The sequence below is a fragment of the Salvia miltiorrhiza genome, chromosome 1, assembly GCF_028751815.1.
Source record: "Salvia miltiorrhiza cultivar Shanhuang (shh) chromosome 1, IMPLAD_Smil_shh, whole genome shotgun sequence".
In the NCBI taxonomy this organism is placed as follows: Eukaryota; Viridiplantae; Streptophyta; class Magnoliopsida; order Lamiales; family Lamiaceae; genus Salvia; species Salvia miltiorrhiza.
This window is the reverse complement of record NC_080387.1, coordinates 2483822-2510281: the sequence shown is the minus strand read 5'-3', so window position 1 is coordinate 2510281 and position 26460 is coordinate 2483822. Positions and strand designations below refer to the sequence as shown.

General features: G+C 40.0%; 1 protein-coding gene across 1 annotated transcript; it reads right to left on the bottom strand.

Moving 5' to 3' along the window:
* Nucleotides 1–11413: 11413 nt before the first annotated feature.
* Nucleotides 11414–15347, bottom strand: LOC131007267 (tRNA:m(4)X modification enzyme TRM13-like). The gene is made up of 9 exons (XM_057934420.1): nt 15221–15347; nt 15077–15142; nt 14666–14992; nt 14284–14548; nt 14072–14129; nt 12632–12718; nt 12423–12557; nt 12201–12336; nt 11414–12095 (listed from the first exon to the last, which is right to left on the bottom strand). The coding sequence occupies exons 1-9, from the start codon at nt 15292–15294 to the stop codon at nt 11870–11872; spliced, it is 1374 nt and encodes a 457-aa protein (XP_057790403.1). The 5' UTR covers nt 15295–15347; the 3' UTR covers nt 11414–11869.
* Nucleotides 15348–26460: the final 11113 nt, after the last annotated feature.

Here is a 26460-nt window from a genome sequence, read left to right as displayed (position 1 = left end):
TCTTATCCTCCTTTTGAGCCATTGATCCCTTGTTCTTACACTCCCCCTCATGATGCCCAAGCTTGTGGCAATAAGCACAAAGTTTGGGGAAGTAGTCAAACATGATTCTTTGGTTGATTGTTTTCCCATTAGGCAACTTGAGAAAAACATTCTTCTTTGCTTGCGGTTTTGTGGCATCAACAAGGATTTGGAATCTTGCCGCCGTCACATCGCTCTTGTAGAAAGTCTTGACATCAACGGATATGGGAGTTCCATTGAGAGACGCAATTTTGGAAATAGCTCTCTCATTCCAAAGCTCGAGCGGGAGGTTAGGGAGGAACCCCCATGCCGAGTACTTGTTGATGGCCGAGATGTCGAAGGTGAAATTCGGGGGAAGATGGCACAAGGACAGTTTGGAGCCCTCAATGGCATAATGGCCTCCACGGTAAATCCGGTCACGGTCCTCAGCGGATTCGAAGGCAAAGACAAGCCATCCTTCCTCGTGGTAAGAGATCTTGCATCCTACCGGCCAAGTCTTGGCAAACTCCGACACTCGCTCCTTCTTGGGGAGTTTTCCTGCAATGAAGCCAAGAAGACAAAAGCCCCAAGCATGCTTTGTGGCAATATAGTCCTTATCATCCAAAATTAAGGTATCATTAACAATAATAGGCTCACATTTTGGAAGAGAGAGGAGTGAAGGATTGACTATGACTTTGTTATTAAAATTCCCCAATTTTCTTACCCATGGGGATTCAAACCACTCATCTTGAAGGCCAATATAGAAGTCTTTTTCATGCTCCCCAAGATTGCCGAGCTCAATGCGTCTCACCACCCTTGTTGGGGTGTCAAGGCACACGAGGTCGTCGACTTCGTTAATTGGATCCTCCTCATTTGGGTCGTTCATATCCACGTCCGTCATCATTACTTCACGATATGATCGTTGGACGTCCCTCACATCATCGGTGAATTGCCCATCGTTATTATTTGGTGAGGGAATGGACATGGGCAACAAGTCGAGGCTTGGCTGATCATCATTGACAAAAACCGCACACAGCAGCACCGAGGCGGGCACGGGGGAGGCCTCGTGAAAGGGCAGCACGGCGAGTGCCGAGAGAACCTCACCAACGCCCCCACGGGCGTGCCATGCGCGCGCGAGGATGAAGGAGCCCCCTGGGGGCGCATGGCACGCCCGTGGGGGCGTTGCGGGCTCCTTCATCCTCGCGCGCGCGCATGGCTTGATTAGGACACACGAGCTCAGCAGTCAACTCGCCCGTCTTGATTAGAAATGGGGTTTTTGCCTCGAACCATATTGAGACACCCGTCTCGGCGCCTAGCGCCTCGGCGGGGGGCTTTTTGGTGGATGCCTCGGCGCCTAGCGCCTCGGCAAACACCTTCATGACTGCCTTGAGCTCGGAGGATACACAGCCACCTTGCTCGCCTGTTGGATAGCTTGCTCCACGTTCAACAATTTTAGCTCTCGAAGCCCCTGCAAAATCAGACCAGAGCTTGGAGAAAGCCAAGGCCGTGCAACATCAAAAGCTTAAAACCAATGGGAAGGCCAAAGGCAAAGGTAAAGGAAAGGTTAGTAACACTCCTAAAAAACGTTCCTCATGATTTGTGCGACATGGAACATTCGGGGATTGCATAAACCCCATAAACAAAATGCAATTTTGGAATTTGTGAAAAAACATAAAATTGGGCTTTTGGGACTTCTTGAAACAAAGCTTAATTCCACTAAGGTTAACAAAATTATGGGAAAAATCTTACCTCATTGGAATTTCGAGCATAATTTTGATTTGTGTAAAGGGGGCCGAATACTTGTCATTTGGAACCCATCACTCATTTCGGCCACTTGTTACAAAAAGGATGAACAACACTTGGTTTTGAATATTGATTGTTTGACAAGTAGGAAATCCTTCTATTTCACTTGTGTTTATGCTTTTAATGCTCTTCCAAAGAGGAAACCTTCGTGGAAAACATTGGTTGATTTGGCGGTGCAAAGTATCCCTAACATTGTTGCAGGAGATTTCAATAATGTAAAGGAGCCGAGTGATAGAACGGGAGGTGCGGCCCCTATGCCTTGGGAGTATGCGGACTTTGCCGATGCATGCTCGGCGGGTGGTTTGGAGGATGCCCCGTCGACGGGCTGTTTCTATACTTGGACGAACACAAGAGTTTATTCAAAGATCGATCGAGTCATGTATAACAATGCATGGGCGATAGCAAACCTTTTTTGCCGAGCCGAATTCCTTACTAGGGGAGTATTCTCGGACCATTCTGCTTCTATTATTTACTTATTTGATTGTGTCAAGAGTTTCTCTCGGCCCTTTAAATTTTTCAATTTTTGGATGCAGAATCTGAAGTTCCATAACCTAGTTGAAGACTCGTGGGTGCAGATTTTGGATGAAAAAGCTCAACAAAACTTTGCCTTGAAACTTAAGGACCTCCAAAGTGTCCTTAGGAGTTTCAACCATAAGGAATGCTCGCACATTTCGGAAAGAGCTAATGTTGCAAGGACCGAACTCAATGCCATTCAAGGAGAACTTGACAAAGACCCTCTCAACGCCGTTCTTAAGGATAAGGAAGTGGAAGCTCGAAAGCAAGCCACCTTCCTTGATCTTGCCGAGAAGGACTTCCTCAAGCAAAAGGCGAAAAGCCTTCATCTTAATCATGCCGACAAAAACTCTAAATACTTTTTCTCCATGATTAAGAAGATGAATATCACTAACTCTATCTCCTTTGTTTGCAAGGAAAACGGAGAAGAGACGAGAGATATGGAGGAAATCATTCAATTGTTCGATGACCATTACAAAGACCTATTCGGAAAGGAAGTGCTCCCGGACCCTATTGAATGGGCCGCATTTGAAGAAGGTCCGAGGCTCCAATTAGGCGAGCGAGATGCCATGATCACACCAATCTCGGACCAAGAAATCAAGGATACATTGTGGGATATTGGCAATGAAAAAGCGCCGGGGCCCGATGGATTTTTGGCGGCATTCTTTAAGAATGAGTGGCCAATGGTCAAGCTTGATCTCCTTGGTGCAGTCCATGAATTTTTCAATTATGGACTGATCCATAAGGAGATCAACCATACGGTGGTGTCACTCATCCCCAAAACTCGACACAATCCATCCGTTGGGGATTTTCGACCGATTGCTTGCACGAATGTGCTTTATAAGATCATTACCAAAATTCTTTCTAACCGCATGCAATCTTGCCTTAACAATATTATTCATTCTTCCCAGTCTGCTTTTGTTAAGGATCGGTCTATTACTGATAACATCTTCTTGGCACAGGAATTGATCAGGAAATACGAGCGGAAAAGAATATCACCAAGATGCATGCTGAAAATTGGCCTTCAAAAGGCATATGATTCCATCTCTTGGACTTTCCTTGGAAGGGTGCTTGTCGGCCTTGGCTTTCACAAAACGTTTATCCAGTGGATCATGACATGTGTGACCTCGGCCACCTTCACCCTTTCCATCAATGGTGGCCACCATCACTACATTGAAGGCAAGAGGGGACTCCGACAAGGTGATCCAATGTCCCCCACGCTCTTCCTTCTTTGCATAGAGTACCTCACCCGTCTCCTTCAACTGCGCACTCGTGAAAAGGAATTCAATTTTCACCCAAAGTGCGAAAAACTCAAGATCACTCACCTCGCCTTCGCCGATGACCTTTTCATGTTTGGAAGGGGTGATCTTGGGTCCATGGAGGCTATAGATGACACACTAAAGGAGTTTGCTGGAGCTTCGGGCCTCAAAATCAACAAAAGGAAATCCCAAATCTTCATAGCCGGTGTTAAGGATTCTGAAAAACGTGAGATCCTTGACCTCTTCGGCTTTGAAGATGGATCTCTTCCCATCAAGTATCTTGGCATCTGCATCCCCTTGGCGTCGAAAAGGCTATTGGCAGCACAATACGAACCGCTAATTCAGAAGATTACCGAAGCCATCTATAAATGGTCGGACATCAATCTTTCAATGGCCGGAAGACTTGAACTTGCAAGAGCGGTCCTCCAAGGCACTGAGTGTTATTGGCTGCAGATTTTTCCCTTACCCGGTGAAGTCATTCATCGAATTGAAAAAATTGTTAGAACATTTGTTTGGGGAAAAGCTTCGGGACAGGTCTCGTGGAAAAAAGTGTGCCTCCCCAAGGAGGAAGGTGGACTCGGCCTTAGGGACCTTGGCGTATGGAACAAGGCCTTACTTCTCAAAAATCTGTGGAACATTCATAACAAGGCGGAGTCTCTTTAGGTTCGATGGATCCACACGGAGTACATCAAGACGAAGGACATTTGGACCTTAGTTCCCCACTCGACTGACTCCCAACTCATCAAGAATATTTGCACGATTAGGGATTCTCTTCTTATCAAGCAACAACAGTCCGTTCCAAAGGCCATGGAGGTTCTCGCCGAATGGAATGAAATAGGCCTCACGGCCTCGGCCTATGACTGTTTTCAACCGAAAGGGGCGAAGGCCTTTTGGCACAAGATTATTTGGAAGAGCTTCATCCCCCCTCGATGCTCTCCAAAACCGTCTCAAAACAACGGACCGGCTGCAAGCCATACAAGGTATTTCGAAGGTATGCCCCTTATGCAAGATTAATGATGAATCTCAAACTCACCTCTTCTTTCAATGTTCAATTACAAAATCAGTTTGGGATCCCATTAAAAATTGGTTTAGGATTAGAACTCTTATGTCTTCTATCCCAAGTGCTATTAAGCAACTTACAACCAAAAAGAAGGGTTCGAATATCATTGCTAAAGCAAAACTACTCGGCCTAGCTTTAACCATTAATCACATATGGTTTGCAAGAAACAAATTGGTGTTTGAAGAAGAACCATTTGCCGAAGACAAGGTAATCCACACTATTAAATCCGATCTTTTTACTTGTCTTTTTTATTTATTTCCTCCGGAAGAGGTACGTTCCCACCTTGAGTGGAACGGCATCTCCACTCGTTGGAAATAGTATCTTCGTCCTCTTCTTTTGTTTCTTTCAGGTTGGAGCCCACGCGTACCTTAGTTGCTGCCTTTTTCGTGGACAACACCTGTACTGAACGTGGAATGAATGACTGCTACATTCTGGCCGACCTTAGACAGAGCTCTTTTGTTCTCACACCAAGGATCATACTTGACCCCGAGAGGCTACACCACCACTAGTCTCTCTTGCTCTTCATCCAACACAGTAATGCACCAACTTCTAAAGACTAAGAGTCCCTCTTTTTCTTTATGCGACAACACATTGGCTGCACTACAAAGCCGAAGGGACAAATTGTTGTGTCGATGTAGTAATTGCTCCTGAACTGAAGTTCGCCCGCCGATGCTCGTGAGCTGAAGCAACAGAACGGCAGTTCCTGGACCATTACTCAAACCACAGCACTTTTGCTGATTTATCGTGTGATTCCACTACTGAAGCTCAATGGCTGATGCTCTAGAAGCTGAAGCTCCGGAGCGGCAGCATTGATTCACCATTACACCCACTATCGGATGCTGCAACAATGGGATGAAGATCACGGCTGGGCATGGCTGACGGCACGCGGGTGAAGGAGCTACAGGAGACGCACAAAAAGCTGGAACAGCAGCTGCAAACGGAAGCGTTGAAAAGGATTGCTAATGAACAACAGCTGAAAGAGCAGATCAAACGCTTGATCTGAAAATAGACAACAAATGTGATCAAATGGCAAAATCTTGGGAAGAAATCAAGCAACATCTAATGGGGTTGAGCAAAGGGAAAGAGATAGGGAGCTCATCTATCCTAGGCCCTACGCCAACACCATACACACCAAGGAAGGAGGGAAATTATACTAAATCCAGTAATTTTTCTGCAGGATTTAAATCTGATTACTCTAATCAGTCTGGCTCAAACTCTGGAAATTCTTTTCATAGAATTGATTTCCCTAAATTTGATGGCACTAATCCCAGAGCATGGATCATTAAGTGCAACACTTACTTTAAGCTAACTGCACCTATGTCTGAGGAAAATATGGTTCAACTAGCAGTTCATAATTTTGAGGGTAAAGCCCTCCAATGGTTACAAAATTTTGGGTGTGAACAATTCTTTGCTATTACTTGGGAACAATTTATGGAAGTAGTAGCTATTAAGTTTGATGATTTGAATGAAGCAAAGATAATGATGGAATTTAAAAATCTCAAGCAGACTGGAAGCTATGACAGTTATGTTGATATCTTTGAGGAACTCAGAGCCTGTTTGTTATTAAGCAACAACATGAATTATGTTGAGGAATACTTTGTGGCCAATTATATCAGTGGTTTGTCTGATGAGATGCAGGGATTCATGCTTCTATTTAAACCTAAAACCCTTATGGCTATTGAGCTTGGGAAGCAACAGTTGTTTACCTTGGAAGCCTTATCGAAAAGGGTGAAACCAATCCAAAAGCCTTTTCAGATGCAGGCAAGCAGCTATAAGAGACCTGATGCTACTGTTGCACACAAGTCAAACACACCCAACAGCACAAAATCCTCAATCAAGCTGTTAACTAATGCAGAGATGGCTGCAAGAAGGGAGAAGGGATTATGTTATAATTGTGATGAAAAGTATGTTTATGGGCATAAATGTAAGCACAAAGTATTTTACATGACCATGGATGAAGAGCAAGAATCTACACTTTTACAACAGGAAGAAGAGGAAGTAGAGGTTGTATTGGTGGAGAACCAGGCTGTTGATGAGGTGTACACTACCATGGAATCACTAATGAACAGCCCAAATTCTACTACAATGAGGGTTGTAGGTGAAGTTGGTGGCAAGCAGTTAAAAATACTTGTAGACACAGGGAGTACCCTTAGTTTCCTAAGAGAGGGTATAGCTAAGGAGTTGGGCTTGTGTCTTGAGAAGGACAATCCTATAATTGTTAAGTCAGCCACTGGGCACAAGTTGATAAGTAAACAGAGAGCTCAAGATTTTACCTGGACTATCCAGGGCCACCAATTCATGTTTTCACCCAGAATCTTGGGTAATGAGGGATATGATTTGATCTTAGGCAGTGATTGGCTGAAGTTCTCAACACCCATTGGCCTGGACTATGATAATATGACCTTTACAGTCTTTACTGATGGCAAAAAGGTTAAGCTGCGAGCTGTCACTGATTCTGCTCAGTTCCAGATGCTATCTACAGAGAGTCTACATCAATTAATACATTATCATCAGGAAGAGGTTGAAGAGATGTATGTGATTTTGCCTCAAGACAATTCTGCACTATACACTCTTACTAGCTCTATTTCTGCACTATTGGAGGAATATAAAGATGTCTTTGAGGAGCCACAAGGACTGCCACCAAAGAGAGGAGTTGAGCATCAGATTATACTTAAGCCAGGTAGTGTGCCTAAACATCAGTTCCCTTACAGGACAACACACAGCAGTAAGAATGAGATTGAGAAAATAGTGAAAGAACTACTGGACACTGGTACAATTCAAAACAGCAGGAGCCCATTTGCCTCCCCAGCAATCTTAGTCAAGAAGAAGGATGGTTCTTGGAGGATGTGTATAGATTATAGATACCTCAACTCACTAATTGTTAAGCATGATTACCCTATTCCAATCTTTGATGAACTATTAGATGAGTTGCATGGGGCTAACTATTTCTCTAAGTTAGATCTGAGATCTGGGTACTTTCAAATTTTAATGAAAGAGGAAGATAGATATTTAACAGCCTTTAGTACTCATCATGGACATTTTGAATTTTTGGTGATGCCTTTTGGGCTTTGTAATGCCCCTGCCACATTTCAATCTTTAATGAATCAGGTATTTCAACCATATCTGAGGAAATGTGTACTGGTCTTCTTTGATGATATCTTGGTGTACAGTAAAGGGGTTGAAGAACATTTAGTGCATCTCAGGGCTGTATTGGAAGTGCTCATGTCACAAACCTTATATGCAAAGATGAGTAAGTGCCAGTTTGGGGTGCAAAGTATTGAATATTTGGGCCATATCATTTCAGATGAGGGGGTAGCCACTGATCCACAGAAGGTGGATAGTATGATTAACTGGCCTACTCCTAAGACTCTTAAACAGCTAAGGGGTTTTCTTGGGTTGACTGGGTATTACAGAAAATTCATCAGGCATTATGGGTTAATCAGCAAGCCCCTCACTGAACTCTTAAAGAAGGACAACTTCAAGTGGTCTCCTGAAGCAACTAAAGCTTTTGCTGATTTGAACCAAGCTATGGTATCTGCACCAGTGTTAGCTTTGCCTGACTTTACCCAGCCATTCACTTTGGAGACTGATGCTAGTGGTGTGGGAGTGGGGGCTGTACTCATGCAGAATCAGAAGCCTATTGCTTATATGAGCAAAGCCTTGTGCACTAAAAATCAGCTATTATCAGTCTATGAAAGGGAGTTCTTAGCTATTATCATGGCTGTGCAAAGATGGAGGTCTTATTTACAGGGCCACAAGTTTTTTATTAGAACAGATCAACAGGCTTTGAGACATCTTTTGGATCAGAAAATAATGAACCCTATGCAACAAAAGTGGATCACAAAACTTCTGGGTTTGAATTATGAGATCCAATATAGGAAGAGCAATGAAAACAAGGCAGCTGATGCCTTGTCTATGTATCCAAAGGAGGGAGATAGTTGTAACTCTCTAACTACAGTTACTCTTATGTGGATGCAAAGAGTAAAACAGAGCTATGAGGGGGATGCATACTATTCTCAAGTTCTTATTTCTAAGCTAATTGATCCATCTACTTATGCTGACTATACAGTCGTTGCTGGTATTATTCAGTATAAAGGAAGAATTGTGGTGGGTTCAGCTGCCAACCTTAGACAGCTCATCTTAAGTGAGGTGCACAACACACCTTTTGGAGGGCACTCAGGCAATTGGGGAACGTATTCCAGACTCAAGTCTTTCTTTTACTGGCCAAATATGAAAAAAGATGTAGAAGCCATGGTTCAGGGGTGTGATGTTTGTCAAAAGAACAAGGTGGAACATGTCCATTATCCTGGATTACTCCAACCCCTTCCCATTCCAGATAAATTCTGGACTCATATTACCATGGATTTCATAGAAGGCCTACCAAAATCCCTTGGCAAAGACGTGATTATGGTGGTAGTGGATAGACTAAGTAAGTATGCTCACTTCTTGGCACTATCTCACCCCTTTACAGCCCAAACTGTTGCCAGGCTTTTCTTGGACCATGTTTACAAGTTACATGGCCCCCCAATCAGTATTGCCACTGATAGGGATAAAGTCTTCACTAGTCACTTTTGGAGGGAGCTCTTTAAGGCCATGGGCACCAAACTTGAGATGACAACAGCTTACCATCCACAATCAGATGGCCAAACAAAGAGAGTTAATCAGTGCTTAGAGGGGTATTTGCGTTGTATGACTGGGGCTACTCCTAAGCAGTGGGTGAAATGGTTATCCTTGGCTGAATATTGGTACAACACAAATTACCATAGCAGTTTGAAATGTTCTCTACGGTTTACCACCCCCACATACTGGATTAGGAGCTTATTTGAACTCTCCCAACCGAGAAGTGAATGAGTGGTTATCTCAAAGGCAGGCTATGGTTACTATATTAAAGAAAAATCTAATCTTGGCTCAGGAACGTATGAGACTCTATGCCAATAAACAGCGAACAGAAAGAAGCTTTGAGCAAGGTGATTTTGTTTACCTAAAATTGCAACCCTACCGGCAGAGCTCTGTTGTGTTGAGGAAAAATCTGAAATTGGCGGCGAAGTACTACGGCCCCTATCAAATTGAAGAAAAAATTGGTGAGGTCGCCTACAGGTTGAAGCTTCCTGAATCATCAAAAATTCACCCTGTGTTTCATGTCTCTTTACTTAAGAAATGTGTAGGAAAAAATATTGTACCTTCCAATGAGCTTCCCGATGTCGACGCTGATGGGCATTTCAAGGTTGTTCCTTTCTCAATTTTGGACTACCGCACCATTACTCGCGCCGAGAAATCTGTACAGCAAGCTCTGGTTCAGTGGACGGAAGATGGTGCTGACGCGGCGGAGTGGGTGGATCTGAAGTTTCTCCGTCGGAAGTTTGCAATTACTGATCCTTGCGGTCAAGGATCTGGAAATCCGGGGGGTAATGTCACGAACACGGACCAGGGGAATGGGATTTCGGGTGCGGTCGAAGAATCAGAGATGCATTTGGCCGAAGAGGAGGGTGTCTTGACTCGGGAAAACGGCATGGAAATGAAGGAAGACTCAAATTGTGGCTAAGAGCAGTGGATGGGAGCTGGGGCCTATAGGACACGTGTAGGCTGGAGATGAACCAGAGTGCCTTTTGTTATCTTTTAATTTCTTTGTTATGATTAAGTTGTTATTTGCCTTGGTCCCCACCTTGTTGGCCTTGGTATAAAGTCTGTACGTGCATGGAGTGAACCCTAAGAAATTATTAGCTCATTTTCCTAATCTCGCCTCTCTTCTCTATTGCTTTCTCCTTCTTCTCTCTTCTTATCTCATTCAGGTTTACAATTCTATAATACAATTACTCTTCATACTCAGCAAATATAACAATTACTGTTAGATCTTTTACAGTGTGTAATCAAAACAACAAAAATGTTAATAGTTTTGAATGTATTTTTCATGATCGTGATGTAAATTTTTTAAAAAATATTAAATTTTTAGCAATATCTATTGATTGTTTTATATTTATAAAAATATAGGAAGTTACGTATATTTTGGAATGAGTATGTAGATGAAATAGAAAAAAATATTATGCTTTCGAAATGAGAAATAATATCGTGATTATTCAAATATATTGGGTTAATATATATAAATAAAATATTCAAGTTTGTGATTAATATAAAGTCACCAAATTTTGGCTGAACATGGACTTGGCAAAAATGAACTCCTCAATAAAAACTGAAATTTATCATAGAAAGATTTATTAATAGAGTTATTGGCGCCTAAATACGCCAACTTTGGGGATAGTTTGGTTTTGCGCGTGAACTTTGAAATGTGTAAAAAAAATACATGAATTTGAATATTGTAGCAATTTTATCACAAATTCAAATATTAGATATTTGAACTCTATAAAAATCTTATGATTTACGGGTTTAGAAATGTTTTATACAATATCTTTTAGAGATGTCATATACGATGTCATTTTTTAAAACGTCCGATGAATACACGCCGATATTTCAATTTGCCATGTCAGCTTTAATTTGAGCAAAAATTGAATTTGTGACATCGTATAGAACATCTCTAAAAGATATCGTATAAGGCATCTCTAAACCCGTAAATCGTAAGATTTTTTTTATAGAGTTTGAATATTTAATATTTGAATTTGTGATAAAATAGCTACAACATTAAAGTTCATGTATTTTTTTTACACATTTCAAAGTTCATGTGCAAAACCAAATTACCCCCAAAGTTGGTGTATTTAGGCGCTAATAACCCTTATTAATATTGATAAACCTACGTGTGAAATGCTACTAGCTTTCACTTCTGTTTGAATAAAATCGGCAAATAAAAGTCTTCCAATATTGAAAGTATAAGGGTTCCATTTTACGCAAAATACATACCAGGCAAAGCATCCAAAGCTCCACTTCAGTTGGCACTGCTAAGAAACCTTCGTTATAGAGCTTTTCCATTTTTTCATATTTCTTGTAAAATATCCAATCCGGATGCTCCAGCAACCTCTACTCAGTTCTCATCAAATGATCTGAGATATCTGAAACAGCAGTAACCGTAGCACAAAAAAATGAAAAAGAAACTGCAATGTATAATTCAACGGTAACTGGTCACCGGTCGCCTGTTTGGTGGTTACTGAATCTCCTAATCAAAGTTGAGGCTAAAAAACAGCACAATAAATCAGCCAAGAAAGAACATGGATCGAATAGCCCAGGGAAACCTCTTTATAATCAGAAGATACGCAACAGTGAAAATGGTCGAACAACAATGTCAGATACTCTACTTGGCCATCAAGACGCGGTTTTCAGGAGAAATGGTGACAGGAACATACTTCACAAGCTCACATTTTAGACCTTGCGCCTTCGCCCACATAAGTCTCGCAGCATCAATGATATCCTTGCACATGTAGCCCAACACAGCTCGATCAATGGGCTGCATATTTTTCACTATATCTTCAACTTTGCATGATTCTGTGTCTAGCAACAACTCTTTCTTTTCAGTAGTCCTGGAACATGATAAACAGATCAAAGTGCATTGTGAGCAGCACATCATACATCAATATTGACGGATGGAAAAAGATATTTTAGACCTAAAATGGCAAGGCCATTACATGATCTCAAGTTGAGTAGAGAAATCTATGACAGGAAAATCCGAGCCATGATCTGCATCAACGGCCCAGCTGGTAAACCATGTGATCGCATGAAAATCTTCCTTGGTGAAACCCATATCAGATATGTATTTCTTACCTGCACGAGTAAATAGCTCAGAAATTTGCTTCTAGTTATAGCTGCTTTGTCAACAGAAAAAACAAATTAATGGTTTTGATGATTACTAATGTAGCTTTTCCACTGGCAAAGATGATGGCAACATGTAGCAATAGCTAACCCTCTCAGGTAACAACTTGCTTGGGACTGAACAGCTTCGTTTTCATTGGAATGTTGGCGAATGCAACATCTTAAGGTCATGTCTGGAACAAAGTTGTGTGTGTGTTATATAGGGAAATCTCTATTGCAATAATACAGTTGCCGAATTTTCAGTTACCTGTTGCAGGCCCACAAAGATGTTTGCCGATTGCAATGTAGCCAACTCCTTTTAATGATTCTACGGCATTCAAATTTAGATCCTCAACTGCAAGTAAAGATGTCAAGAATATCAAATCGAGTTTGGGAAAAGCAACTAAACTTGGCAGCCGAACCCTAAATTGTGATATCCTAGGCCACATGTATACATTTCTCAGAATAAACAGAAATCTGTATAGCATCCACGTACATAATTAGGCTCGACTTCTCGTATTTTCGACAAAATGGCATATATGCCTACCACACTCCTCCAGGGACGCTATTCTAGATCTTAATTAAAGTACTTCACATTTATGTTAAACAATGTTTATGTCACAGAGATGATATAAGTAACGGAAAAGCATGCCGCACTACAAAGAATAAATAAGCCACTCTTAATTCACAGCTACGTACTTCTCAGTCAAATGCTGAGCTGAATTTAAACCTTCACGCCTAACAATTTCCGATAGTGTGCGTCATAAAAAGTGGCTTGTTTTCCAAAAATAAGAACTAGTGGCTGATCAGTTGGCTTCCTCAATAAAATCAAGATATTTTCCATTAGGCCATCCTAAGGCAAATCTCTTATGATTGAACCAAATAAGCTATCATCCACAGGCTTGAATGGTAATTTCTTTACCATATGATGATCTTGTTCTCAAGTGGACATGAAGCTATAAACCCATGCTCCTATGTGATGATACGAAGGCTTGTGAATTTGATACAATACTGGATTACATGGCCAAAAATAACTTCAAAAGTTGTGCATACATGCTTCCATTGGCGACCAGGGCTCTCAGATGGAAGTGTGACTACGTTGTGAATCTAATTCCATGCTGTGGTGGCAGCTTTTACATTAAAGGTTACTCGGAAACTTAATCAGAACAAGTAGGCAACAGAAACTCAATACCGCTCTAGGGTTCAATGACACTCTCATCAGCTGTTCCCTCCTTCACTGTCTAATCCAGATTCTTCCTCACCTTACATAGTTACATCCTAAAATTCTCTCATCCATTTATTGATTTAAAGTTGTAGTGGCACTGGCCAAAAGTTATAACTAGACAACCAAGTGATTCAGTAACCAAAGGCCAAAGCTACACAATTTTAAATTATCATCTTGATTTAGTCTCTGCAGTGACTAGCAAATGTGAACAGTAGCACTAATGTAAAACCCAGAGCAAGACCTTCTCATTTAAAATGTCTGGTAATTACAAAAGAGACAAATTGTTTAGAGAAAAACACTATATTCTGCATAATCAAAAGCTAAGTTAATCGAGTGAGTTGCCTGCAAAAATATACTTAAGTCAAAATTTATAGAATGACTTCAAGCAGAAAGCTCCTAAAATACATGTTCATCGTTTGTCCATTCTCCACAGCATAAAAAGAAAAGAACTAAAGCATTAGGAAGAAGACTTGGAGAACATACTGTCGATTCTCAACCTATCTAACACTAAGCTCTCTTTCTGTCGCAAACTCCGATCAGCCTGAGGAGTAAAAGTAAGAATGGAAACAAATTAGAACCATGCATCTGGGCTTAAAGCACTACTGAAGCACAAAGACATCATCATCACACCTACATTCATGATTTCTGATGCAAAGTAAAAGAAAGGAAAGCAGAAAAAAGGTATAGACACTAACTTTCAACTTATATGACTTCCGTTCCACCAATAACACTTTCTTGATCCCGTAACAATCCGCAAGAACCTGTGTCAAATACCCCCTTCCGGCACCAAACTCGACCACAGCAGGAACATCACTATCCCTCTCTCGCTCTCTCTTAGAATCCTTCTCCTCACTTGTTTCACCAGAACTCGAACAAGATTCCCTCAACACCCCAAAATTTTCTAAATTCCCAAGGATTGATGCCTGTTGTAACACATGTTTCTCCTTATAAGGGAGTTTCCTGAAACCAATAAACACTCAATGAATCAAACTCAAACACAAACCATATGTATATGTATATATATATATATATATATATATATATATATATATAAAAGATGAGAAAGTCTCCTAGTACTTGTCAACTTCTCTATTGGTCCAAATGCTACAAGCTTCAGGAATCCTATAAGAATCAGGAATGGTGCTGCATATGGATGCATGTATGGACTTGATTTTAGCAATCAAGTCCAAAAATTTGGGCAGGGGCATCGAATAGACGGCATTCCTTTTCATCTCGGAAGTAAAAGTAGAATATCTATGTGAAGAATCCTCTTCTTTTTCTTCATCATCATCATCTCCAGCATTAATGCCCTTTTGATAGTAAGGCTGGCGCGAGAGGGACTGTGTTTGTTTCAGCAATGGGCATCTATGCAAGTGAGTCTCGAGATTTTCCTCGAGCACAGAGCTAGCAAACGAGTATAGACATCATATACATGAATAAATAGATAGATTGACAGTAGCAGATTATAAGAGGTGAGAAGGGGATTACTGAGAAGGGTCGATTGGGCATGGAATCCACTGCGCATCGGACCTCTGCGTGTGGTTACCGCAGAATCTAGACAAATCAAATTAGGAAGTCATCGGCATTGCATATTCAAATTGAGAGAGAGAGAGAGAGAGAGAGATGTGTTACGGAGAATCAAGGAGAGGGGAGTTAGCACAAAATCTCCTCTTCTTGGGAAGCCAAAATTTGCACTGTGTCGCCATGCCTTAAACCCTACACATCAACTGTTTTTCTAAGTCAGAGAAAGACGCTTTTAAGTTTTATATATCGTTCTTGGTTTCAGTTGCTCGTGTCGTGTATCAGCATACAGAACTAGCAGGGTGAGCAAATCCAATCCGAACCCGTCGAACCCGTCTGAACCGACGGATTCGGTTCGGATCGGACCGATCCATTATATATGTTTGGTCCGGGCCGGATTCAATTTATAGAACCAAATTTTTTCGGGTCGGTCCGGGTCGAAATCCGGTCGAACCCGGACAGACCCATACATTTATAATTATTTATTTATTTTATATATTTGTAATAATATTAATAAAATTAATATTCAAATTTCTAGTAATAAAAAATCTGGAAACTAAATTTCAACTCAGTCACATTGCATTCAAACTCAAATTTCTAATAGAATATCACAACTTAGCACCTGAAGTGCTCGACTTTGCAATGTAGATATTGTATTATCAGTTTGAGGCTGAATTGGTTAATTATTTTTGTAGATATTTCATTATCAATATGTATATATGACATATAATGTGGGTGAATATGAAATTTGTAGGTGATAATACGTGTTTGTATCGTATTTCTAATGTTTTAGATTTGAAAAGTAAGTGCAAAACAAGAAAAAAATAATTAGATTATCGACGGGTCGGATCTGAACACGTTGCTCGGGTTCGGTCCGGATTTGGGTCGATCCAGTCCCAAAAATCAATCCGGGTCGATCCGATTTTTCAAAACTTTCGGTCCAATAAATCCGACGGGTCGGTCCGGGTCCGACCCACTGCACACCCTTAGAATTAGGCTCCGATAATATAGTGATTCCTTGTCTCCCCTTAATTTTAGGTTTTATGCAGCTTCATGAGAAATTATTATTTCAAATTTATGCAATTCTAAAGCTTTTAGCATAAATTTAAATATGAAAATCTCTTCCATGTAATCATTCGTACCTCTCGATTAGGTAACCTTGGTGGTGCGGGCAATAACCCCTGTTCTCTTAGCTCTGTTGCTCCTTCAACTCGTATGCATTGATATAATTTGCCCTTACGTATCAACAATTCGATCTTATTTTTCAGGTGTAAACATTCCTCCATGGTGTGACCAATTGTAAAACTCGTATAGCTGATTATTGGGTCCCGATTGGGGCGGTCCTTCTTGATATGATCTAAGAGGATGAAACCAATCATTGTGTTTAACATCATGAAAGTTGTTTTCCTGGCTTTGGTTTATATGTTGCATACACGGGAGGTCTGCGTATTTCATTGATATGTTCTTCCATGTCCTTGACCCGCCTTAATGGTACTGGGTGTTGCTCCTTAGTTTCTCTTCTTCGATCATTTGTTTCCCTCTCCGGCAATGGGTGTTGTTCGGTATTGATATTGAAAGCAGCAGGGCTCCTAGGCAGAGGTGCTCTGGCTGCAGATTTGTCAAGATACCTGGTTTTCCTTCGTTCTTCTCCTCGGTCTGTCTTTTTTACTTTTGCTCCTATCAACCTCAGCCTTTCTGGCAATCGAGACAGCAAGTCATCGAAGTCCTTTGGTAGTGCAATCTGCAGCTCATCAAACAGGGGTTCTGGTTTGAGCCCTCGAATGAAGGCGTATCCTTTTATCATTGATTCGGCCTCGGGGGCTTCTAATGAAGCCATGTTGAATCGAGCAGTGTACTCTCGTAAGGTCTCTTGTGGCTCTTGTTGTATATCCATCAATGACATCGCTATCTTCTCTGCTCTCTTTGAACTAGTGAACTGATGCATGAATAAATCATACAATTCATCGAAGTTGTGAATGCATCCAGACTTTAATCCCTCAAAACGGGATGCAGCGAATACCTTCACTGTATTGGTGCAGCGTCATTAATCCCACAAAACGGGATATACGCGGGATCCTCCTTCCCGTTGTAATCCAATGTCACAGGCTTGTAATGGGTTGGTAACACATTTGCCAAGATTTCATTAGAAAACGGACTCCTCGCCTCGCGTTGTCTTGCAAAGGCACTATTTGCAGGCCTTTTGAGTGGTCGCTCATCCCCGGTTCCTTGCTCCCTAGTACGTGCCATACGTTCTTCTCTGGGTAGGACTCTGGGGATTTCCAAGTTTTCCATCTCATAAATCGGCTCTTTCTAGCTTTGCAGTGTTGCTTGTAGATCTCTCACTTGCTTCTACATCTCCTCGAGACGTGCAACTAAATCTGCTTCAACCTTGTTATGGGGCGTGAGTTTTTCGATGCCTCTGTTGTTGATTCCCCTTCATCATGTAGATTTATTTCTCCTCTATTGACAGGGTTGTTTTGCATAGCAGGATGTCTTCTGTCTTCGATTCCTCCAATATGAGTGGATTTGGTTCTTTTACCTCATTCATTGGTTTGTTGTGCCTGAAGATTCTATCCTGATGCGTTGATTTGTGCCTCTGGTGTAGCGAACAGGGTATTGGATGTCCCCACCATGTTCATGAGTTGCTTCATAAGTAGCAAACCGAGGGTTTGCGACATGGCGTCAATGGAATTTGGGACAAAATTAACTCCGATCGGTGTGACGATGACAGCGCTGTTAACGGTGGTGTTAAAAGGAGCTCGTTCAGTGGTCTCATTGTTGACTGCTCCAGTTGCTAAATCCATTATTTGATTGTGGCATGTCTTTTTCGTTGAAATCTGTGATGGGGTTGCAATTAATGTTGAGGTTGACGTTTTCTTTCTCCATGGCTTTGATTGGTATTGATTATCAGCAAAAGTAGTAGCAACAGTGGAAAATCATCTAACGTCTAGCTCAAGCAACGACTTCCCACAGACGACGCCAATTGTTGTGCCAAAAAATAACACCTTTGTAACAGAAAGTAACAAGAACAAAAAAAAATGCGTTGAAACGTTGAACTTTGTATTGCTTTAATTAGCGTAAGGCTTTGAAAGTAAGTTGATAATGATCGTAGGTGAATTTACACTAAGGTTTTACATGTATTTATAAGCGAATAACTATGAATTCTTGTAGGAAAATGACTCATATTCGAGTTCTAATCGGACTATGACTCTTTGACCTTATCTTCATGTCTTCATGTTGTTCTTGACTTTGAATTAGGGTTGAATGGGCATATAGGACTCCTTAGGATAAGGTCGCCTTAGTGAATTTAGGTTTGTTCTATCGAGAGTAGCATGGATCAAAGCTTGACAGGACTGCTTTGGGTCGGGCAACGCTGTCCTGGGCCTAACAGTACTGTTCGCTGAGAATCTTCGTCTTCTTTGGTTGTTCTCTTCCGAAATTTTTGGAATGCATATTTTTATCCTTGATGAGTTCAAGATTAAGCCTAAATGATTCTACGGTGGAAGATCTCTTGGATTCACCTGAATTCCCATAGCTAAGAGAGAAATATTAGAAACTTAGAGTGTTTGAGTATGTGGAATATTGTGTGTATATTATTATGAGGATGAACTATGTATAGAGGTTACAAGAAAGGTATTACAGTAATTCTACACTAATACACGAGCTCCGCGCACTAACTACCTGGACCTAGACATATATATCCTAAAATATGTCAGATTCTTTGTCGGAATATTATCTCTAACACCAGCTCTGTATCCGTTTCTCTGGCTTGGTCAGAAATCGCTTCTCTAGTGGCTTCTTCTCTAGCTCGGTCTGGATCCACTTCTCTGGTAGCTGCTTCTCTGGCAGGCTTGTCTGGAGACTTCCTTTCTGGCGTTCCAGGACCAGGTTATCTTAAGTCCGCCTTGATCTAGTTTGGTTTTCCGTGGTACTCGGGTCCATCTAAATAAGCTATGTGTCATGATCTTAGGGAAGTGCGTATTTTACTTCTCATCAGCTACTCCTCCCGGTATGGTCAAACGATCTTTTTCAGGGTTTGACCATGTGTCAGAACTGCTTTTAAAGCTACTAGCTACTCCCCCCTGGTATGGTCAAACGATCTTTTTCAGAGTTTGACCATATGTCAGAACTACTTTTAAAGCTACTAGCTACTCCCCCCTGGTATGGTCAAACGATCTTTTTTAGAGTTTGACCATATGTCAGAACTGACGTTCCGAACAATTTTCCTCTCTGGCCTGGAGCGTATTTAATTCGCTGTCAAGATGGCATCTTTTCCGATTTTCTAGGCAACTATCTTTCTTGGGTTTGATAAGAAAACTCAAACTGTTGGATTATTTTCTCTCACATCCGCAGGTAATCCATACCGTTCAAATTCTCGTATCATAATTACTTCAGGATTTAAAATTTTCATCACATCTTACCGCATTTTCATTTTCTATCTTCGTCCTCTCTCAAGGTTATCACTGTTGCTAGTCCATCGTCGTTCGCCTGCAATTCTTCTTGGGTGATTCCTCTTTGCGCATCTTACCCAATTTTCTGACTTAGGTATCGTCTTGAAGCCTCGATTTCCCCCTTTTTCTTTATTTAAAATTTGTTGTTCTGGGTGTAACTGGTTAGGCACTAAAGTTTATAAGTTATGGTGTCTGCAATTGTTCTTGATTTCGTAATGACTATCGAACAAATACGAAAATTAGAAACCGAATTAAGGAATCCTCCCAACCTTCATTTTCATCTTCCGGGTAAACCGAGGGATTTCTTCAGCGATCTTTCGAAAACTACCATCATACTTTGGAAAGGTCGAGTAGATGCGGGCCTCTGTTCCCCCGCCGGTCTTCATAAAGGATATCATGGTATCCCCTTCTATCAAATTGCCCCATCTGCCTTACGTTAGGCTTTTGCTTTTCATATTTTACTTAGTCATCATGGCGTTCAGGACACTGCCAAACTCTTTTTTCAAACTCAGATTTTGAAAAAATCCAATACTCATTACAGCTTTTCGAGCCATAAGAATTATCCCATTCGTTTTCTTTCCAGTTTGAATTCGAATGATAAGGGATTTTTGCCTAAATATTGTTGAATTTCTACGGTGGAAGGCGACTGGTGTACTTATTATCAACTGGGTGACATTATTTGGCATGCTGTTAGACGCTCGCATGTTCCCCAGCCCCCTGAACGCCCTTCTTCTTATGACTTGTCCATCATAGATAGGTTAAATCTTAATCAAGAAAATATAGTTTTTCAATGCTAGAAACTTACATATAAGAATTCAGCCCTGGCTGCTACAGGGCTATTCGAACTATTTCACGTTGCTAACATAGGTAATTTTGCTTGTTACTGTGGTATTTATAAGTGTCTTTTACCTGTTCATTGTTGCTCTAACATCTTCCTTTTCTGGTCATGCCTACAGATATGTCGTGGTGGGATGATTGCAGAGTGTTCCTGAAGCCTATGAAGAGGCCTTTGTCTCTTCGGATCGAGATACTTCCCAGACCCTCTCTGATCGTGCAGAAGGGGAGGGCCCTACTTTCAGCGCTGACCAAGGGGCTGCCGGCACCTCTGCTATATTCAGCCCTGTACCGAGAAGGTCTCCTTTTGATCCCGCCGCTTCCAATTTGATCCCTCTTATCCCGGACTCTATGTCCCAGTTTGCTTCTGATCCTATATTGTTCATTCTCTCATCTCAACAACCAAGTAAAGGAATTTAGATAATAGAGTTGGATGCACGCCCCTCATTAAGTACATCCCCTGCACGTCCTTTTGAGGAAGATGTCGATCTTAACCGGAAGACGAGAAGAGAAAGCAAGGAGAGATTGGTTGAATTGGCTGAGAAACGGTGTCAGAAAACTCTGAAGAAAACCACTATAAGGGACTATGCTTTGGTGGATGATGACGAGGATGCTTCAATTGGTGATGTGCCAGAGACTATGGCTCTTCCTTCTGCTGGTTCGGCTCATGTCCATAAACATGTTTCTCATCTAAAGGGGCGAGAATTCCGGGAGCGTAGCGTGATCACAATCATCTTGATGACTGTGCTGCTGCGCAAAAATTAAAAGGCAAGACTTTGGCTGAAGGTTTAAGTAAATTTTGGCTGGTGGTGAAGGCTTTTCCTTCTTTGTTTCTTTAATTTTCTTTTCCCTTTTCTTTTTATTTAAATTTCTCTTTATAGGGTGAGTCGCGTCTGGATGAGGCCATACGGCACGTAAAGGATTATGACGGGTTGGAGTATGATCTGAAAGAGGCCTGTATAACTCTGGAGCAACGGGAGAAGGAGCTGTTGGGAACCCCATGGAATATCGTGTCTTGTTTTGATGATACCAAAATCCTTAGGTTTAATTTGTAATAGACTAGAACAGTTTGAACTCAAGTGTTAGAGTTCATTTCTAGTTTAGCTTGCGGTTCTGAAGACTGAAGTTACCAACTGAAGTGTCAGTTGAAGAATCAGTTCCGAACTGATTACTTAATGCGTGCTCCGTGGACTCAGCGGACTGATACTAAAGTCAAGTATCAGTTAAACATTCTTCCTCGGACTGAACTTCCAATGTTCAAAGGAAGCCACGTGCTCACATAGTACAGCCGCATTAAATGCAGAGATCTCAGGATCATCTCTCTGCAGAGGTCATTCCTATTTGGTGGCTACTTTATCAGAGACGTCGCATCTCCTGCTCATCAACATAGCCGTTCCCACCAAACAAGGAACCTCGAAGATTGAAGCCTCAGCCCAAATTCAAAAAGCTCTCCAACGGAAGAAATCTTGAAGACGTTCTCCACCAACGGATCTATTCAGGATCTCTCCTATAAGTAGCGCTCGAGGATCACTTCAATCTTCACCAATTCAACAACATAAGCTGAAGCGCTGCCAAAATTGCTACTCAGCTCAAAGCTTAACCTTCCCAAAGCTTGAATCGAAGAAGAGAATTCCAAAGCCAAAAATCAGTCACTGTTGATTACACACATTCTCTTAGACCTTAGGCAAATCTCTATTTACCGAGAAGCCTAGGTCAAACTTGCTCCAAAGAACTTGTTCTTTGAAGTATAGTTGGCAAGTTGTTCAAACCTCCTTTCGAGAAGAAAGAAGTAGAGTGTTTGAGTGATTCGGAGTTCAGGAAGGTACTCTGACTCTGAGAGATCTTAGCACGAGTTGTGCTAAGAGTGAGAAATCTGACACGAGTGAAGTGTGGGTACCGAAGAGTAGAATCTTCAGTGGAACGGTTGTGTGCACCCGGCAAGCACACGGTTCGGTTTGCAGTGCACCAGTTAAGCACTTGCGGAGTGGATTGTTGGTTTGCGTGAATGTAGGAAAATATTTTCTGAACCACGTAAAAGTCTTTGTGTTATTTACAGCTTTCAATTTTTACATACTTACTTGTGTTCTTACTTTTGATAAACTGAATACTGAATAACTGCAAAGAGAAACCTAAGACTAACAACATGCTCAACCGAGGCTATTACAAAACAAAGTTATTTCCGCTGCGTATGATATCTGTCTGACTGATCTATCATCTGATAGTCAGGAAGATTTATATCATCTCTGTTTCAGCAAACTCGACTGAAGCCCTTATGTGCATCAGTTAAGTTCCAGTAACTTAACTGATAACTCCTTACTGAAGAGTTTTCAGTATCAGTCGTCAATCCTGTTTGGTCAAAACTCCTTTCTGTTAACAGGTGTCTTAGTTTGCTTGTAAAGTTTCGTTTTGATCTCTATCTTGAGATCCCTCTGTTTTTAGAGGAAAGAAAAATAGCCCATAGGTGTATCCCCCCCTATACACCTATTCGAGACCCTCCGGACCTAACAGGAGCTCACTGCGATCACTGAAAAGTACTGCACTACTGACACCGAGCTGTCAGGGTTGAGAGCTCGTTTGGCAGAGATGGAGGTGGAAAAAGCTTCACTTGAGTCCGAGCTGACCAGGGCCAAAAAATTAAAAGTAAATTTAAAGAGTTTATGTTTGACAAGCGAATTTAAAGATGAATGAATATATTTGGTCACTCAATCTCACTATAAGCACACCAGTAGCTTAGCCTAAATTAAAAACAAAGCACTTTTTATCCAAGAATCTTAAAAATCAAATATTTAATGTGGTTTGTCAATCTGGTTATATTTTTTCTGTGAATTGAGAAGCGAAAGTAAAAGCAAACTCACTTTTATATATGTCTATATATACATATATATTTAAAATTGAATTGCAGTATGTTTTCCTTGTACTTTCCCTGAAAAAGCAAAACATCAAAGAATTTTTAGCTCAAGATACATAAATTTGATGATCAAACTATAGTCGTTCAAATATGTTGTCTTAGGCTTCTTAGTCATGTGTGATAAACTGATGATTGATAAACATATTTAGTTTCTAGAAAAATATTATAACTCCACCACTACTAAGTATTTTATCTACATATTTATATGTTGGGTATATTGTAATAGATGTATATGTCTGAAAAAGGCTATGGATTGGTAATTTGGACTTAAATATACACTGATAATATGTTTGGATATCATTCCTTAGACTAAGCTCCTCAAGAGTCAAGATCAACACTATGGTAGCACACTATAAGTGGTCCTTAGACTAAGCTCTTCAAGAGTTGAGATCAATACTATGGTAGCACAATAGAAAGTGGACGTAATAGCTTCTAATATGGATTGAGTTGTAAAACGAAAAATTGTGCTATGGTTTAGGTAGTTTTTGCCGTTTTTCCTATGATGTTTCGTACTTCAAATGGAAATAGTTCAATTTTACACTCCAGATGAAAATAGTTCTAAAGTTTGAGTTTCATGAATGTGATGTAATAAATCTTTTTTGCTTTATAGACTTAAGCTATTTTTTTTGGAGTAATTAAGATATTTGTGCAAACCAATTTTCAGATTAATTTCACCAATATGTTATGTTGTGGACAATACTGAAAAAATTGGCTTACTTCGATGGGTAGGAAATATCGTATAATTGTGATGTGTTTGTGCAGATCTTCAAACTACTGAAATATTTAGGGAGAATGGAGGTCCAAAGATAGTTATGGGTATCCTGAGCAATGAAAGAGAAGATGTGAAGATCAAGATCTTAGATTGTTTCTCAGTTGTCACTGCAGCATCACCTGAAAATGAAGTTCTAAAAGAGTCGTTCATGGACTTGAAAATAGATTAATTAATATTCCAGATTCTACAAGATGAACATAATGGAACGAGCATTCCAAGTATATATAGTGCTATACATGTCATCTTTGCCACCTGATGATAATCGAGTTCTAGCCTCACAGGTCAACTTTTGGTGCAAGTTTACTTGCCACACTAGAAAGCTTAATGATTGTTTCACACTAAGCATAATAGAGAACTCTAGAGGGTGAAATAAGACTGATGATGCTTTCTCTGCAGCTTTATTTTTTAATTGCAAGCAACAATTTCAGGAATGTATGAATGGGGATTGAGCCTAGGAATAAAAGTGTGATCGTTAGAATCCTACGGCTTTGGGTGCAAAAAGATTTATTAGGCCGAGAATGCTTTGAGATGATTGTAATCGATGAATGTGAAATGTTTTATATGGCTGAAATAATTTACTTTTTAAAGAAAATAATTAGTTTATTCAAGCAGAACATTGATTATGTAACATGAATAATTTTGATCTTTCATGTAGGGCAACAAAATTCAATCATTTATCTTCATCGACGTTAAGATAAAGTTTATGCCTCTTTTGACAGAGGGGCATATAATTATGACAAAAAAAAATAAGTATTTATGTAATACCTCGTTTTTCCCTAGCTAAGTTTAGAGTAATTTTGAACTTAGAAGTATGAGACGATTCATGTAGGAGAATAAAAAAAACGAGTTTATTTTAAATTCCAATAAAAATGATTTATAAAACTTTTGAGAAATTTGTTTAATTATTTGAATTCATATGCATTGCATATTTATTTGAATTAAGCATTGAGCATTTACACGAACTATTTATTTAATGAACCATGAGGAATTAATTCAGTTCCGATAATTCAAACCCTTAAGGATTTTAATTGTCAAATCACCTTCCTCATTTTCCTCACACTCCAAACTTACCATCACCCCTTACTCTCCACCAACTATGCCCCTTTAAGATATCAAAACACTCTATGCAAAATCAATCCATCCTTCTTCATTTCTCACAAATTCATTCAATAAATTATCACTTCATTTCGCAAGCAAGAGAAGTTTCAAGTGCTGAGCTAATTCAAGCCTCCACCAAATTTCAATCAAACCAACCATCAGCATACCTTCAAAAGGTTTTCGGCTATTAAATTTCTGTAACTTTATAAACATTAAAGAGAATCAAAATATAAGCAAATGTTAAATATATTTTCAAAATAAAATATCAACGTCAATTATTCAATAAAAACTCAAATTTGAAAACATAAATTTTTAAGAGAGTGCTCGTGATATAGCCATTTTGAAGAAGGAAACACAATATTTGGCCACTAATTGATAAAACACAAATTCTGGCCATTTTTTACGTGTAAAGACTGTTTTGCCTTTAATTAGGGCGGACAATAGTGCCATATGTGTCAACTGAAAAAAAAAAAATCTAAGTATATGGCATTAATGGCACTAATATGGTCATAAGTACCATTCGTGCAATACTACATAATAGAGTATATGGCACTAATGACACTAATATGGCCATAAGTACCATTCGTGCAACACATTAAATGGAGAATCTAAACCCTAAATGTATAATTTAAACCCTAAATGATAATCTAAACCCTACGGGGAAGTGTTCAAAATGGCACTAATGACACTAATATGGCCATAAGTGCCATTCGTATGGCACTAATGCCACTAATATGGCCATAAGTACCATTCGTGCAACACTGAGTATATGACACTAATGGCACTAATAGTGTCATATGTGCCTAACCCGCGCACAAATTCAAATTCGACCCGAATCCGGTCCGCCCTATTTAAGGGCAAAACAGTCCGAAAATGTAAAAAATGACCAGAATTTGCGTTTTTTCAATTAGTGGTCAAATATTGTGTTTGCATCTTCAAAATGGTCATGTGAGTATATTGTTTCAATTTTTAATACTATACAAATTGTAATGATAATTATAATTATTAAATAATTAAAATTTATTTGATAAAATTAGCATTACTTATTATTATTATTATAGAGTAATGCACATCATAATAAATAAATACATCTATCCATACACAAAAATAAATAAAAAGTCATACTATTTAAAATTATATTTTTAATATATATATATATAACTAATGATTCATCTAAAATTATATAAAAATTAATACAAAAAAATATATGTTAAAAAGAGAGTTATATAATGAACCAATATATTTTCCTTCGTCATTGTTACATTCTAGACTATTATGATTAAAAAAA

What these genes read in the sequence shown, in the direction of transcription:
- LOC131007267 (XM_057934420.1), bottom strand. Translation starts at nt 15,294, where the DNA reads ATGGCGACACAGTGCAAATTTTGGCTTCCCAAGAAGAGGAGATTTTGT. An exon ending in GGAAGTCATATAAGTTGAAA is followed by an intron (nt 14,130 to 14,283) that starts GTTAGTGTCTAT and finishes TTTACTCCTCAG; the next exon opens with GCTGATCGGAGTTTGCGACA. An exon ending in TCTACTCAACTTGAGATCAT is followed by an intron (nt 12,096 to 12,200) that starts GTAATGGCCTTG and finishes ATCATGTTCCAG; the next exon opens with GACTACTGAAAAGAAAGAGT.